Source organism: Erithacus rubecula (assembly GCF_903797595.1).
Source record: "Erithacus rubecula genome assembly, chromosome: 14".
Taxonomy (NCBI): domain Eukaryota; kingdom Metazoa; phylum Chordata; class Aves; order Passeriformes; family Muscicapidae; genus Erithacus; species Erithacus rubecula.
In genome coordinates this window covers 509116-524508 of record NC_136666.1, presented here as the reverse complement: position 1 = coordinate 524508, position 15393 = coordinate 509116, and the positions used below count along the sequence as shown (strand labels likewise).

At 45.3% G+C, this 15393-nt stretch overlaps 2 protein-coding genes across 3 annotated transcripts; both read right to left on the bottom strand.

Annotated features, from left to right (window-relative positions):
* Positions 1-537: 537 nt before the first annotated feature.
* Positions 538-5856, bottom strand: PSMA4 (proteasome 20S subunit alpha 4). 2 transcript variants are annotated; one of them, XM_079317888.1, is made up of 9 exons: positions 5703-5856; positions 5420-5497; positions 5200-5242; positions 4327-4489; positions 2958-3035; positions 2641-2729; positions 1656-1786; positions 1322-1445; positions 538-941 (listed from the first exon to the last, which is right to left on the bottom strand). In XM_079317888.1, the coding sequence occupies exons 2-9, from the start codon at positions 5420-5422 to the stop codon at positions 787-789; spliced, it is 786 nt and encodes a 261-aa protein (XP_079174014.1). In that variant the 5' UTR covers positions 5423-5497; positions 5703-5856; the 3' UTR covers positions 538-786. The 2 variants fall into 2 exon arrangements, with proteins under 2 accessions (XP_079174014.1, XP_079174015.1); XM_079317889.1 differs by having other exon boundaries at positions 5699-5821.
* A 655-nt stretch (positions 5857-6511) lies between these two features.
* HYKK (hydroxylysine kinase) lies at positions 6512-10899 on the bottom strand (the record flags this gene model as incomplete). Its single annotated transcript, XM_079317882.1, has 4 exons — positions 6512-7031; positions 7620-7803; positions 9667-9809; positions 10569-10899. 4 exons carry the CDS (start codon positions 10897-10899, stop codon positions 6553-6555), a joined length of 1137 nt encoding a protein of 378 aa, XP_079174008.1. The 3' UTR covers positions 6512-6552.
* Positions 10900-15393: the final 4494 nt, after the last annotated feature.

Genomic DNA, 15393 nt, shown 5'->3' with positions numbered 1-15393 from the left:
ATTCCTTACACGATAAAATGTGAAAGAGTCAACATGGCCTAAAAATCATGCACTATTTTACTTACCTATTTGTACTTTGACAAGATAGATAAAGGATTTTCACGTGGCCTTAGTAAAATGTCTTTCTAGTTTGTGTGAATATAACTACTGTTGTATGGTTAATTCTTTAGAAAACACATGCACTTGTGAAGGCTATGATAAACTGAACACATTTGCTACAGGGCATTTTTAAAACACTACTGCTTGCAAGACCATCAGTTTGACAGAGCCTGTTATAGAACAAAATAGGCCAAAACTAAAACTTGGCATGCCAGCACACTTTAATTCTGTATTTGTGAAATGACTTTTCAAACTTAGGAGCTCTTTTCACTACCTTAAAAGGAAAACCCACACATACACACAAAATTCTAACAATTCTAACACCATATTTGCTCTTCACCAACTAGCATATACCTTGTTTTAATGGTTTAAAGCAATTAAAATTCCTCAAGATTGTGCATACCCACGCATTACTGAGGAAATAAAGACACCCATCACTATTCTTCTTCAATTTTATTCCATAATAAAAAATAGAAGATGAAAGAAAAAGTGTTCAAGAATTAAAGCAATTATTGGTCAATGTAAGGAGCAGTAAACTAATTATCTAAATGATGATTAAGGACCTGGTTCATCAAAAGTACTTCTGGGTCCTCCATGCATAACTGTAGGCTTCTACAGCACAGAAATGCAGATTATCTTTTGCTGAAGCAGGTCCTTTATTATCTATAGAACACTTGAATTCATATTCTATTTATCCTTCTCTTTTTGTTCTTTCTCCTTCTTTTCACGTTCAGCTTTTGCTTCCTCCTCCTCATGTTGTTTTATCAATTGTTCCACCTCCTTTTGCTTCAGAACCCTTATTACTGTCTTTCCGTTCTCTCTGGTCAGTGTTGCAATTTCAACTGAAACACATGGAACAGACAGCAGCGTTTAGGCAGAGCAATCATCAGCAGGGCAAGGTGTGAGATGACAGGTGAGGGTGAGGTAGGAGGCTGCAGTGCTCCCTGTGCCCCACAGTCCCCTCCTGCAGCAGGGGAGCTCCTCTCAGCCTCTGCTCCCACACACGCAGGCTCTTCAATCCCCAAACTGCAGCCTCGCCTCTAGCAGGGATCAGCCTGCACTGAGCTATCTGAATGCCCCTTGGGCTAAGGCTGACAACTGCTGCATTATCTGAAAACATTTTTGGTGACAACTAACACTCCAGTGAGCCACATCTGGAGTATGTGCACTCACTGCTCCCTTGGTTTGAGCAGAGGGTGCTGTCCCGTCAGCCAACGCTCACCTTTCTCGGCAGAGAGCTTGCTGACATCCATGGTTTTGTTTAGAACCTTAATGGCCAACGCCAGGGCAGTCTTTAAGGTCATCTCCCCTTCTTTGTAGTCCTGCTTCAGCATTGACACAGCTGCCTGTAAATTCCACAGAAATTAAAATGGTGTCTTTGGGCAATCAACAACACAGTTGGGGTTTTGCCAGATAATACCAATACATGAGTGAATAGCAGCATTTCTACAGTTACCTGTAAATCTCTCCCACACTAATAATCAGCAACTCAATTAATACAGTACAATGTACACTTTTTAACTTGCTTTTTTGAGAAGAAAAAACCCAGAACTTACAGCGCTATTATTCCCAATGCATGTGGCTTTCCACCCTCCATAATTTCCACTAGGATCACTTTGATACAGCTGAAATCCATAATGCTTATCCCAGCCAATATAGAGCAATGAAACACCAAAAGGACGTTTTCCTGTTGAAAAGAAGGCTATTAGTAACCTAAATTTAGTAACAAGATTGGCCATGAGTGACAATTATTTTCTTTGATTTCGTTTTTCAATCTGTTCTGTGAAGTAGGATTTAACAGACAGTTCTGCACTTCTGTTGCTGAGATAAGCTTGCCAGCATTTCCTTCTAAGTCATGGGGTGGAAGGCTGCAGAGATTTATTCCATTTAACCTTAAGAGCAGTTCATTTCTGTCCCCACAAATTGTAATCTTATCATCTCAGGACTTTAAATCAAAATTTAATATTTCAAGTATATAGCTTAGTCATTAAACCATTTAACTTAGCAGTGTCAAAAGTCAGGTAAAAGGTAATTCTCTCCCACCACATACACATAAAGCAACAGAATCATCAGTTCACATACTAAGCAACACTACTTACAATATCATGTTCTAACATGTTGCTTGAACCACACAAACAGTATTTTTTTCAAGTGTTAAAATACTGATACCCCTACATACAGTCCTGGTTTTGACTCATTGTGCCAATGTGCTGGATGAGGCCAAAATGTTGAAAGGTTGCCTAAACAATTCCCTGGTGGTCTTTTGAATGCATTCATTAAATGCAAGAGCATTCAAAGCATTCTATGCAGTAGGCCAGCATCTCAGCCATCAATTTCTCAAGCCATAAAAAGTAGAAGCCTCAGCAGCAAAAAACAGTAACCATGACTACCCATTCCCCTCTTAAATTAGGCTATTTTTCCCTAAGTATTACTTTTTAAGAGAATTCAGTAGAACTATCCACCGACTTAGATCCTTCTTATTACATAAGAAAATTGTTCTTGAGACATTTAGTAACACAATGATTCATCAGACTCCATTACCTCCAAACTGTGTATAAGCCTGCTTGATATCACACAGTGCTGTCACAAGTTGTTCACAAGGAATGGGCTCTTGATACTGTAACAAATACCTAATATCACAGAGGAAGAAAAACAGTTTTCAAAACCTGTTTTGCTGACCATATCCTGCACAACATTTAAGAGGAAACAAGTTCCCAAGTTAGAGCCTCTGTGATCTAGCTGTTATATTTCAACCTACTTCTGATCAATTAAACGCATGTTCATTCTGATCTAATGCACAGAGAGCCGAATGTGACAGCACAGGCGAGTAAAACCACATTAGCTGTCAGCACACCTACCTCTGTGCAATCAGTCTCAGCTCATTGGTTAGAACATTGGCATCTGAAGTTATTCCTGCAACGCTGCACGCCATATCCCTGGGAGAAAAGCATACAAATTAACTGAATTCCTGTCAATCTCCAACCAGCACTCACATACAGGGGTTCCAGCCAAGCACCTGCTGTCAGGCTTTTCTGATCAAAACCAGAAATGGGTTCATCACCTCCTGCCTCTAGGATGCACCAGAAGTATCAGTAAACTTTTGCTGAGAATAAAGGTGGACAGCAGAAGTCAGCGAGTCAGTATGTTAGTTACACATCTATCTCTGAGATGAGGGTCATGCCAAGGATGATTAAGTTCTGAGTGGTTTTACCACAGCCATTTTAGGCACATACATAGAGGTGCCTCTCAGGGGGCTGCCTGACACAGCACACCCTGCACTGCAGGAGCCACACAGTGCCAGGCCTTCAGTGGGAGCTGCTGGGTGGCACATGGCATCTGTGTGACTGAAACTTCATGGCCTTCATAGGCCCCTAGGAAAAGCAAGCACTTGAATCCTTGATTGTTCTCTTTGATCTTAATTTAGTACATCTTCAACTCAAACTGATAGGCTACAAACTTTTGCTACACAAAAAGAATTTGTGAAAAGATGGAAGGGCTATTCTAGGTGACTAATCCATTGTACTGTTACACTGCCTCCTTGAAAATCCAGTACTTCCTACCATTCCAGGGGCTTTCAGGATAAACATGGAATGGGAGGCAGACAGGATGGAAAACTATTTGTGTTCATGTGCAGCTCCTGTCAAGGATGAAGCTCTACCTCCCTTGCAACAAGAAAGCATAATCCATAAAACTCTTTGCTCTGACATCACAAATTTAACTTCCAGGAGCTAAAATGAAAATGGTAATAGAAGGACATTTAATCTCTGCTGTAATTGTGGCAAAGAAGCTCAAGGCATGTTTTACCCAGTTACCTCGTACTTTTCAAGCCACCAAAGAAAAAGAGAGATTTGGAAGGGGAGCTGAAATAGCATGGCAATTTCTGTATGTATTCTTTATTCTGTCTCACCCCCTTCCTCCCTGCCCCATGGTATTTTGTAGAACAGATTTCACAGTTCTCTTAACTGCTACAATACCATTATTTCGTGTGGTGTAGTACCAACAAACAGGCTATTCCACCTAGAAAATTATGCCAGAGATTAAATAAATAAATACTTCTACTTTAGAAGGGGAACTACTAACGTGAAAAATGACAGAATAATCATACTTGTCTAAAACACCAAGCAAAAAGATTATTTACACTTCCAACAAACTAAGACCAGGTTATGTGCAAATCAGCACTTTGTTCTTAGTAACATCATTGGACATTTAATCACCATTTCAACTTACTCATTCAGTTTGTATATTTTCTCAGAGAAGAACACTTCATCAAGTAGCTTGTGAATGTTGCGCCGCTCTGCTGCCAGCAGAACTCCATCGTTTGCTAGAATTCCCAGGCAGGTGCCCGCATGGCCGATGGCCTCCATGGCATACTCCACTTGGTACAGGCGACCTGCAGCATGGAATTCCCACCATCAACAAATGACACTGAGCCACACAAGGCGACCTAAAGTTCTGCCAAGAGCTCATTGTCCCCTCTACTCCTTCAGTCTCTTACCAGTCAATTGTAAATTAATTGGCTGAAAAGGAGGGAGTCACAGAAGAAAAATAAGGTAATACTGGACATGGCCACTGGGGGGAGAACCCTTCTATTAAAAGAAAAATAATAAAAAAATTTTAAAGAACTCTCTGCTGCAGTAGAATAAACCAAGACAAATTTTCCATAGACAAAATATACTGTGTTTCTTGGGTTCAGCCCATTTAAGAAGTAAGAAAACGTGGTTTGTACGTACTTGTTTCAGCATGTGCAAGAATAACAAGGAGAAGTGTGACTGCACCAGCAGGGTATTATCCATTCTCAGGGAATAGTGACAAAATCTAACCATACTCAAACGAGAGATAAATGGTTATTTAAAAACACGGCAGGTGATACTACTCACTAACTGGACTCAGTCTCATTATTGCTTCAATTAGAATGAATTTGAAAGTGTCTACTTTGGACCCTTGCTGTCCCTACAGAACTAGGCGTGGGTACAATATGATTTTTGTAACTCAGACAGAAACATGCTACTAACAATCACCCTCTGTGCAAGTGTTTCGCTAGTTTTAAGAACATAGATAGAACAGTCAGAGTTTACTTGAAAGTGCCGGGTTAAAAAATACCTTCCGGAGAAAAAATGGTAGTTCTGGAGTCATATCTTCGAGACTGCAAAAGGAATAGCTCAGTAAGTATCACCGGTCTCTTGTCACCAACGCCCTAAAGCCCCTGTACACCAGAGGCAGCCTCTCGGTGCCCTCGGGCTGGCGCCCGCCGCCCCCGCCCGGGCCGTGACTCGGCAGGAGCCGCGGCTCAGCACGGCTCCGGGGAAGGCGGGTCACTCACCATGGTGCCGGGGATGCGCCGCGGGCAGCGGGCAGCGAGCCGGCAGGAGGGCACGGGGCACGGGAAGCGGCAGCGGGCCTGCAAGGGAGCACAGGGCACGTGAACCGGGAACCCCGGGCAGAGCACCGAGCGCGCCCCGGCACGGCCCCAGGGGGCGCTGCGGCGGCGCCCGCACTGCACAGTCATCCTCAGCGCGGCACAACGCGCGGGCCGCGCCGCCTCCCGCGCCCCGCACACATGCGTCCCGCGCCCCGCCGCCCGCCTGCCGCCCGTCCTCACTCACGGAGTGCCGCACGGAACCGCTGCGCCGGGCGGGGGGCGGCGAGGCCCGGCCTGCGGGCAGGAACCGGGCGCTGCGGCCGCGCCCGAACCTTCACCGCCGCGTCGGAAATGGCCGCCGCGCCTGCGCGATGCCGCGGGCCGGCCTGGGGCGGGGCCTGCGCCTTTTCCTGCCGCCGCGAGGCGGGGCTGGCGCGCGCCGCCTTCAGCGTCACGTGCGCGTGCCCGCGCTCCGCCGAGAGGGGCGGGAAACGGCCCCGCCCACCCTGAGGGCAGGGAACGGCCAGAACACATGGTGTGAGAGCAAGGAATGGTCACAGCTCATCCCTGCTGTGTGAGGGGAGGTAATGGCCACACCAACATCCCTTCGTGTGAGGGCAGGGAATGGTCACACCTCATCCCCTCCGTGTGAGGGCAGGGAAAGGTCACACCTCATCCCCTCTGTGTGAGGGCAGGGAATGGTCACACCTCATCCCCTCTGTGTGAGGGCAGGGAATGGTCACACCTCATCCCCTCTGTGTGAGGGCAGGGAATGGTCACACTGCATTACTGCTGTGTGAAGGCAGGGAATGGCTACACCAACATTCCCTCTGTGTGAGTGCCGGGAAAGGCCACACTGCATTACTGCTGTGTGAGGGCAGGGAATGGTCACAGCCTGTGCCCGCTGTGAGGGCAGGTGATGGTCACACCTCAGCAGTAATGGTCACACCCTGTGCCCACTGTGAGGGCAGCAATCCATGAGGGTTTTCTCTCCCCAGAGATAAGCCAGGTCCCGGCCCTGCCCGCGGACGCCCCATGAAGGCCAAGCAGCGCTGCCTTTGTTGCTTTATTCAGTGCGGTGTCACCCCGGCCCCTCAGCAGCCTTGCACTGACAGGACAGGGGTGGGCCGTGTGTACGTCTGGGCAGTCTCAAACCACGTCCTCTCCACAGCTTCCTGGCCCACCTCAAACATCGTCATTAAGTGTTTCCAGCCAGTTTTGGCCGTGATTGTGAGGTACTCCTTGTTCTCTGGGTAGAGCAGAGCTGTGTGGGCGGCGATGACAAGGGACTGTGCAAACCTCCCGCTGACCAGGAGAAAGAGAGCACCTCTCTCCTCGGCAGTGAGCGGCAGGACACTCTCAAACCCTGCGAGAACGTGTCCCCCAACACCCAGAGGCTCCGGGCTCTCAATCATCATGTACATTATGGCTATCGCCACCTCAAACACGTAATACCCGTAACTCATGTCGCTGAAGTCCAGGATGCCAGACACTCTGTACTGGGGATTCTCCAGGGAAGCACAACTGGAGTCTACTAGAATGTTGTGGTCATTAAGGTCTCCGTGATTGATACCTAAACACAGAACAAACAGAAACAGCAGTTAATAATTATTGAACGGCTGAAACAGCTTTGGGAAGATGCCTGTCAAACTAACACTGAGCTGCAAAACCCCACTAGTCCTCTGTAGCATCAAGTGCTGCCTTTCCAAGAGGGAGCATTCCAAGACTGCACTCCAGGCTGCTGGGACCTGCCAAACACTGCATATTTGCAAATACACAACAACTACAGAACTGTTACACCATCAATGGCAATGTCAATTGGATTTTCAAAAATTGGAGTAAGTGCTTGTTTGGGCCTTTGTGAAAGGTAGTACTGTACTCCATACATGTTTAGGAAGCTGATATAGCAGCATGAAAATCATAAACTTAACTAGGAGCAAGTCCATCAGAAAGATAAAAAACTGACTCTGACTGGACAGAACATTCCTCTTGGTTTACTCTGTGCTGTGCACATGCAGCACAGTATTTGTCCATGTCAAGGCCAGGGAAAAGAGATTTACTTTTTTTGCTATTTTTGTTTTCCTTTTCTACAGAGCCAAACTCCTGTAAGAAAATTCTGTGTCTCAGTTAAACATAATAGCAATGAGAATAAAATACTCACAGGCTCGGAAGCTGCTTAGCTTGGGTATTACTTTGCCTTTAAACTGCTCAATAACTTGCTCCACCACTGCACGGTGTTTGTTCTGGCCCAAGGCATAAATGTACTGATCCAGAAGAGGAACATTTGCCAGGTTCCAAATGAACTGTCCTCGGTGCAGACTTTTTACTGATGGATGCTGGAATTTCTTTGGAAAAATCACACAATAATATACAGGCATAAGAAAAATTACTGACTTTATGATTAAAGGGCTTGATGCAAAACCCCTATTAAATTTAACAGATTTCTAATAAGACTCACTGAAAAGCACCATAACTTGGACTGTTGTTTTATATCAAGTAAAAAAAAACCCTGAAGAATGATTAAGGTAAGCATCTTAGTATCTACATACAGCCTGAATGGTTTTCCCCCATGTTTCAGGTACAAGGATTACCTTCAGTCATTTGTCACTTCAGTAGTGTAAAATTGCTGTTGACTGTCCACAGGGTGATATTAGTACCAACTTTGAGCCTCTGCCAAGGCCAGAGTCCTGCTCTGGCAGAGCTCAGCCTGCACAGCTGGTGCTGCAGAAAGCTGTGGGAGCACCAGAGACACAAACCCTGCCAGCAGGCTGGGAGCAGGCACACTCTGTGCTTTTAAAAGTGGGACCTCTGGGGGACAAGCCTTAGGAACAGCTGGTGTGTGAAAAATCCTGAGCACAGAAGTTTACGGAGACCCTGAACATGGCTTTATGCCCATGAAAATGTGCCTCTGTACACCCAGGCCTCACTATTTTAAACATACAAGGTCCTTAACCCCTCTGTCACTAGCAAAGGGAAGGGCTGGCTTGGAAAGTGACATCAGGGCAGAAAAGCATCTCTGCCACTGCACACCCCATGCTTATCTTGCACTCCTCAAATGCTTATCAAGGTCACTTCTGGGCCAGATTGGATCAGTGCATAGGAAAAATTAAATAAAAAAGAAAAACCTTGCCACAAGAGTAGCTGGCTTCCTTTTAATAAAAAAAAACCAAAAAAAACCAAAAAAAAAAAAAACCAAAAAAACACCCCAAAACCAAAATCTATGCTTGTAATTAAGGCTCTTAAAGATTGTCAAATAGCCAGACAGTCAGATATATGATAGTCAAAAATGGATGGTGCATATAAAAGTAAAGAAGAAGATCAAGCCTAAATCATATTGGTGGATGATAATCCGTATGTTAAGGGAATAAAGAGCCTTTTCCATCAGAATTGCTTCTCATTAACTATTTCCTCCTTAGCAGAATCAGTCAGAGGCGTATTTTGTGTGTCAGAAGGCAACAGTAAGTTATATTTCACAACTGAAAAACGCTCTTGTGATTTAAGAATGTGCTTAGTAAAACTGGGAATTCACATTTCATAACTGAAGCTGGTAGCTTGAACATGAGAAGGAAAGGTTAATGAAAGGTTAAATAATGTGAGATCTTTCATGCATCAAACTTACTTACTGGCTGATTGATCAGGTTTATTATTCTGTGTAACTACAGAGTAAAGACAGAACTTGCTTTGCATTAAGACTGAGTGGAAGTGGTGCAAATGAGAAGTGTCACAGATCTGTTTGTTGGCACAGCTGGCACTGTAGGGAGGGTACCAATGTAAAATGCTCACAGTGCTAATGACAAGAAGAAAGTCAGCAAGTCAAAAAGAATTGAAAATAATGGGTCAGCCAGCTGTGCACTACACAAAAATCCTTTAAAACAAGCTTGCCACTCTTCTAATTTGGGAACCCTAGGTTTTATTCTCCTTTATTTGCCAGGTTTGAAACATTTAACAGTGAGCTTCACAGAAGTGAAAAGAACTCCTTATCTCCCTATTCGTGGTACAAAAATGCCTTGCAGAAAGATCACCAGTACCATGTTACTTTAAAGGCTTTCGTAGCAGCCAGCTTGGAACCATGAGTCCAACTGACATCTGCAGTCACCAGCTTGCATTTTGCAGGTCAGGAAAGAAGGCAGTAAGCACTGAAAGACAGTGAGCAGATGCTGCAGACATTAATTAAGAGAGAAGTCTGAGGCTGAAGAACGAGAACTCACCTCTGAGAGCACTTTATCCATGCTGGCAGCGAGCTTCCCAATCTCATAGAGAATCTGAGCATTGGCAGTGATTTTTGCTACTGGTGTACCTGGCAGGTAAGTCAGCAGTCTGACCATGTACTTCTTGCTCCCAGGTCTAGTATCTGACAAGGAGAGATGCAGTCAGTCACTCTGCTATGTGCTATTGAGTATTAGTTACTGCAAGAGGCAAAAAGGGTGTATTCCAGTGCAGAAGTTGTCAGATACAGCTTGTAAAACCAGTATCATGCAAATATTTGATTTGCATTGTATAATAATGTACAAACCTTAGCACACTTAGAATATCTATGCTGGATTTTTAATCCTGGTGTTTGCACCCACCCCAGCATCAAGCAGGGTTTCTCCAGTGCCCGCACACACCCACATAAAATTTTGCAGCAGAACAGGTCTCAGGAATCCCAAATGTTGTAATGAAGTTACAGTGACAGTAAGAGCTAAATGCCAACACATTTTTTCTTCCAAACACTGTTAAAGCAATTTATTCTGGCTTCAGAGATGGGCTAGAACTGTGTTTTACACCACCCTAAAGGCAAATAATTTCAAGCACCATGTAGTCAATGGGGCATTTTTAGCTTTTTCTGTGCATGGACACAGATGTCAGACAAATGTTTTCTCCAATTCCTTAAGCTGAAGTGTCTTCCTAAGAGTTTTCCTAGTTAATTATTATTCACCCTGGGTTGCTTTGCTTCTGGTATTCTAAGTTTGGACTATGATGGCTGGAATAGAGGTCAGCTGGTGCATATCCTTCCCATTGAGACACAGGCCCAGAGAGTCCCTTTAGCATATCCATGGCATGCCATCCAGCAAGCTGGTGCCAAGCTAAGGGTGAGAGGGGGGCAGTGAAGGTGCCCCCAGTGGCTCACCTCCCGACTCCAGAGACATGATGTGACCATCCTTTGTCAGGTAAGGAGTAGCTGAAGGGAAGCCCTCAGCACTGAGAAACATCATGGCCCGGGTCTGTGCTTCAATGAGGTCAGGCTCCTGGCTGTCTTCTGAATTGGTGATTTTGAGGACATACTCCTCAGCACCTGCAGCTGACACACGCACGTGGAAGTTCTGGTCGTCGTAGCTGGGGAGTGACCCGATCCAGGACACCTTCAATCCAAACACCCTGTCAACCAGTTCGGCTGCCTCCCTCTCCCCAAGGGTGGGTTTGTTCAGGGGCTGGGGCTGACAGTCATTGCCAGAAGACATTGTGTCTAGGAGAAAAAGAAAAGCTGCATGATCTGATCCGTATTCTCACACCAGAAGCAGTAATTACTGCAACAAAATGCATTCGGCTACTGGAGAAGAGTTTCCTACATTTATTAAACAAGTAAAGAAAACCAACCCTCTGTAACAGCTCGGGTTTCTTACATCATAGCTTGTCAAACACTTAGGCTGCAGCCCCGGTTATTGAAGAAACATTTCTAGAGAGATGCACTCAGTCTGTTCAGAATAGCACACGTGAGGAGCTTATTAACCGAGCTTTTACTGGCTCATTCCTAGCGGCAGCCTAACCTGGTATCGTTGATAAGCAGGAATGACTCCCTCAGGAACAGAGCTGCTGAATCCCTGATCAGGAGGTCTTCAATTCGTGCCTGCAAAAGGCAAGAAATATTTTAGTAAATCAGAGCGTTAAAGCAGATTAAATCTTCCCGCTTGGTCACGGCCTTCCGAATTCCTGCGCTAAGAAAGGCAGCACAAACCTGCAGACGCTAGCTCGTCTCTCGCCGCCCAGCTGCAGGAATTTCCTGAGCCCAGCGCAACCCTTGGACTCTGCGGGAGCCGCGCCAACCTTTGCCCGGCCCGGGGAGCCGAGGAGCGGCAGGGGCTGCCCTGGGCTGCCCGGCCAGCCCAGCCCAGCTCCGGCCAGCCCAGTTCAGCCCAGCTCAGCTCAGCCCAGCCCCGGCCGGAGCTGCCCGTGCCCGGCGGAACGCCCGCCCCGGGCCCTGAGCTTTGTTTTCCAGCATCACCAGAGGGGAGGAGAGCTGCGTCTTCCTGTCGCAAAGGCAGAGCGCTTGAAATCCCTGCGCCCGCCTCGGGCGGGAGGGAAGACATCCGTTTTATTCTTTTGTTTAAACTCTTTTATGAGCACAGCACATCAAAACCTCTGCCAAATGCTTCGACTGAACACCTTATATAAGTATATATAACAAACCTGAGGCGTCTTGCTCAGGATGTTCTTTAGACTGTCCCAGTGAAAATTTTCACTGGGATAATAGGTACAGCCCTAGAAAATTTCACCCTTAATGAAAATAATTTTAAATATTAAGATAGAAATATATTCTGAAAACTCCTAATGAAAAAATAGTAATCTGCCATAGTTGAAGTCCTGCTATGACAGAATTAGGAACCTAAAGAAAAAGGAATTTAGGAAAGGCACGCTGAAAAACCCCCAAAACCCTAACAAGCCCCCCTCCAACCCAAACAACACCACCTAAATCACCTTGATTTTAAGTAAATCAGTTAAAAATCCTCTATCACAATTGTCCCACGTTTAGGACAAATTTGGGGAAAAAGAGCTCCAAAGGCCCCCCCCCCCCCCCCCCCCCGTTTTCTTTTTCACAATTCCTTCCTTCACTGAGCTCAGAAAGAATTGTTCTTCTGGTGAAAATGGAAAAAAACTTTTTTATTAACAAAAATACAAAAGAAACACTCCCCAACCCAAACCCAGATGAGACGAACCCAGCCGGTCCTCGCCGGGGAGAGCGGCAGAGCCTCCCAAGCCGACCTCCAGCAGTGGTTCCCGAAGTCCAGATCCTTGTCCTCCGGAGTCGGTGCAAAACCCTGGAGCAGGGAGAAGGGAGAGAGGGGAAGGGGCAGCCGGGAGCAGGCCCAAAGCAAGCCCAAGACAAGCTAAAGCGAGCCCAAGACAAGCAAAAGCAAACTCAAGACAAGCCAACACAGGGGCACAGACAAAACAGCTGGGGGAAAAAGTAAAAAAAACGGCCAAAGCAGCCAGGGGAGGGGGTCACAGCTGAGCAGACGGCAGAGAGCAAGACACAGCCCACAACCTAAGCGCAGCAAGAGAGAGAGAGCCGGAAAACACCAGCCTAGATAAAACCGTCCGAGGGCAGCTGCACGGGGGAAGCAAGGAGAGGAGCCAGTCCAAACATCAGCCCATAACAACAATATTTCAGTATTGCTTGTAATTTTAAGGACACAGAATTGAAAACAAATGATTATTTTAATCAAATCGGGGATTTAGAAAAGGGAAACTATTTCCCCAAGAAACAGGGTTTTTGCTCTTCATTTTCAGAGTAGACGTTAATAAAAGTAATCAACCACCTCTTCTCACTAGAAACCACAAAATTAAGGCTTTTTTTCAAAAAGAAAAGAGCTCTGTAAAATATTTAGGGCTTTCTCTCCTGATTTCTGAAGCTTTAGCTCATTGGAATAAAATCAACAGAGTAGGAAAGCATTCTTGCTGTGGTTTGGCAACAGAAGAAGTACAGAAATGTACTCCTGCTCTCTCAAACAAGATGCCAATGGACTTTGCACATCTGTACTCCTTACTCTTGCTTCAGCTGCCAGACTGGAGTGCCAAAACCAAAGACTATAAACTCCTCCTGCCTGCCTGCTGCTCTGGGGGAGGCTCACTGTGGTTGAACGTTGTACTTTGGCCTGTCTCAATATCTGCAGAAAGATGCTAGATAATTTAGCATCCATGAGTTGAACACCAGTCTAATGCCTGTGCTGAAAGTGAGGGTTGAAGTAGGGTAGTGCTGGACATCCCCAAATCACTTCTGAAGATCCTGTCAGAGTTGTAACCTTGGCCAACAAATTGCTTTAATATAGGATTTCATCTAGACTCTAAATTAGACATTTTTCAGAAGGGAAAGAAAAAATATTGATAAAATATCCAGAGTGGTGTCTGGAGCACAGAGAATATTCTTCTACACCAGCTAAGCATGCTTTGTGAGCCCAAACTCAGTTCTCACAGGTAAATGGAACATGCATTATTATATAATAGATAATACATAATATTATCCCCTTCCTTTATTCACCCCACCCCTTCACACACACTACCATTTTCTATGTATTCCATACTATCTGTTAAAAATAGACAGTAACATACAAGAACTGTGATACAATTTTCTTTATTAAAAATAATTTACAGCATTGGTAACATTGTATACACAATTTTCATCAATTGAACTTATGATATATCTATACAATACTAACTGAACTTAAAACTTACACTGTTCTGTTGGCTTTAAACAGCAGACAATGATTTGCAGTTGCTTAAATAGGATTAATATATATAGATTCTTGTCCTTATACTTAGATGTAAAATGTATAATCAACACTATCCCAAAGCTTTGTAGTTTGGGAAGGGGAGGAAGAGGGAAGCAAAAAGAGAAGACATTTACAAAAATTTCAACAAGATTCTCCCCCCAAATCCAAATGGAGAGAGATCTAGGTTAAATATATCTAACACACTGAGTCACTTCTCAAACAGGAACATGTCCTCCTAGGCTTTAGGGTACTGCAGAGAGGTCTCAGTGAAGGCTTGGTGTGTGAGCAGTGATCCTGAGTGCCCCGTGCCCTGCCCCTGGGCTCCTGTCACTCCTGCCCCCCCGAGGCTCTCAGGGCCACAGAGGAGTGTGCAAAGCTCAATGTCTCCAGTGCCTGCCCTTGCCCAGGGCAGGGAGCAGGGCTGAGCCATGGTTCAGCAGCCAGCTGTTCCCCAGCACTGAGCAGCTGGACCCAGGCTGTGCTGCCCCACACAGCAGCCCCAGCCTGCAGGGCACAGCTGCAGGGCCAGGAGTCAGCCTGCACACCTGGGAGCTGCCCCTGTCTGGGGCTTGCTCACAGCTGGAGCCTTCAGCTGAGCAGCCTGTGCCTGAGCACAGCTCAGAACCTCTCTGTGGACTACAGGACACAGCACTGCAGCAGAACCAAAGCAGCTGCTCGGGTAATAAAGCCCTCTGTGCCTCTAGAAAGAGCTGAGTTGCTTTAGGTGACAACTTGCAGGTAAGCCATGTGCCTTGAAACTGCCCTTCACCTCATCAGCCTGCCCTGATGCATGAAGAGAGGGCAGGGGGCCGTGTTTCCTTCAAGCATTAGTAGTTACACAAGCTGTAAATAGACATGAAGTTGCGGTTGTATGATTTGCATGAGGCATCATTATGTACCAGCACTGAAATCCCATTTTCTCCCCAATAACATTTGCTTGAGCTAAATCAAGAATATACCTTCAAGCTAGGAAAAAGCAGCATTGGACACTGTTGTGCAAGAAGTGGGATGTGCCCAGTAACTGGATAGAAATAACCGAAGTGTACCACAGAAGAGGAACTCGCTCGGCATTCAGTTGAATAGAACATTCAAAACTGCATTGATTTATCCCCCTTAGCAGTGGTGGGAGTCACTGGAATGGTTTTCATCTCACCTAAAAGAAAATCACATCAAACTAGTGAAATATAAAAACAGATTATACATAACTTCAAACTTTAGTGAACTCTAACAAAACAGAAAAATATATATCAAATTTACGTCAACCAATCAGCCTTTGAACTGTGAAAGCAATAATACATTGTATTGATACAATTATGCAAGAGGTTTGGGGTATTTTGGTTTTGGGGCTTTTTAAAAGTAATGTCAAACATACTATTTAAAGATTTGAATAGTGCATCTGTTAGTTCACAAGTCAACTGTCTCAGTGTCTGGTTAAAAATTAAAAGTACATGTAAATGAAGCTGATAA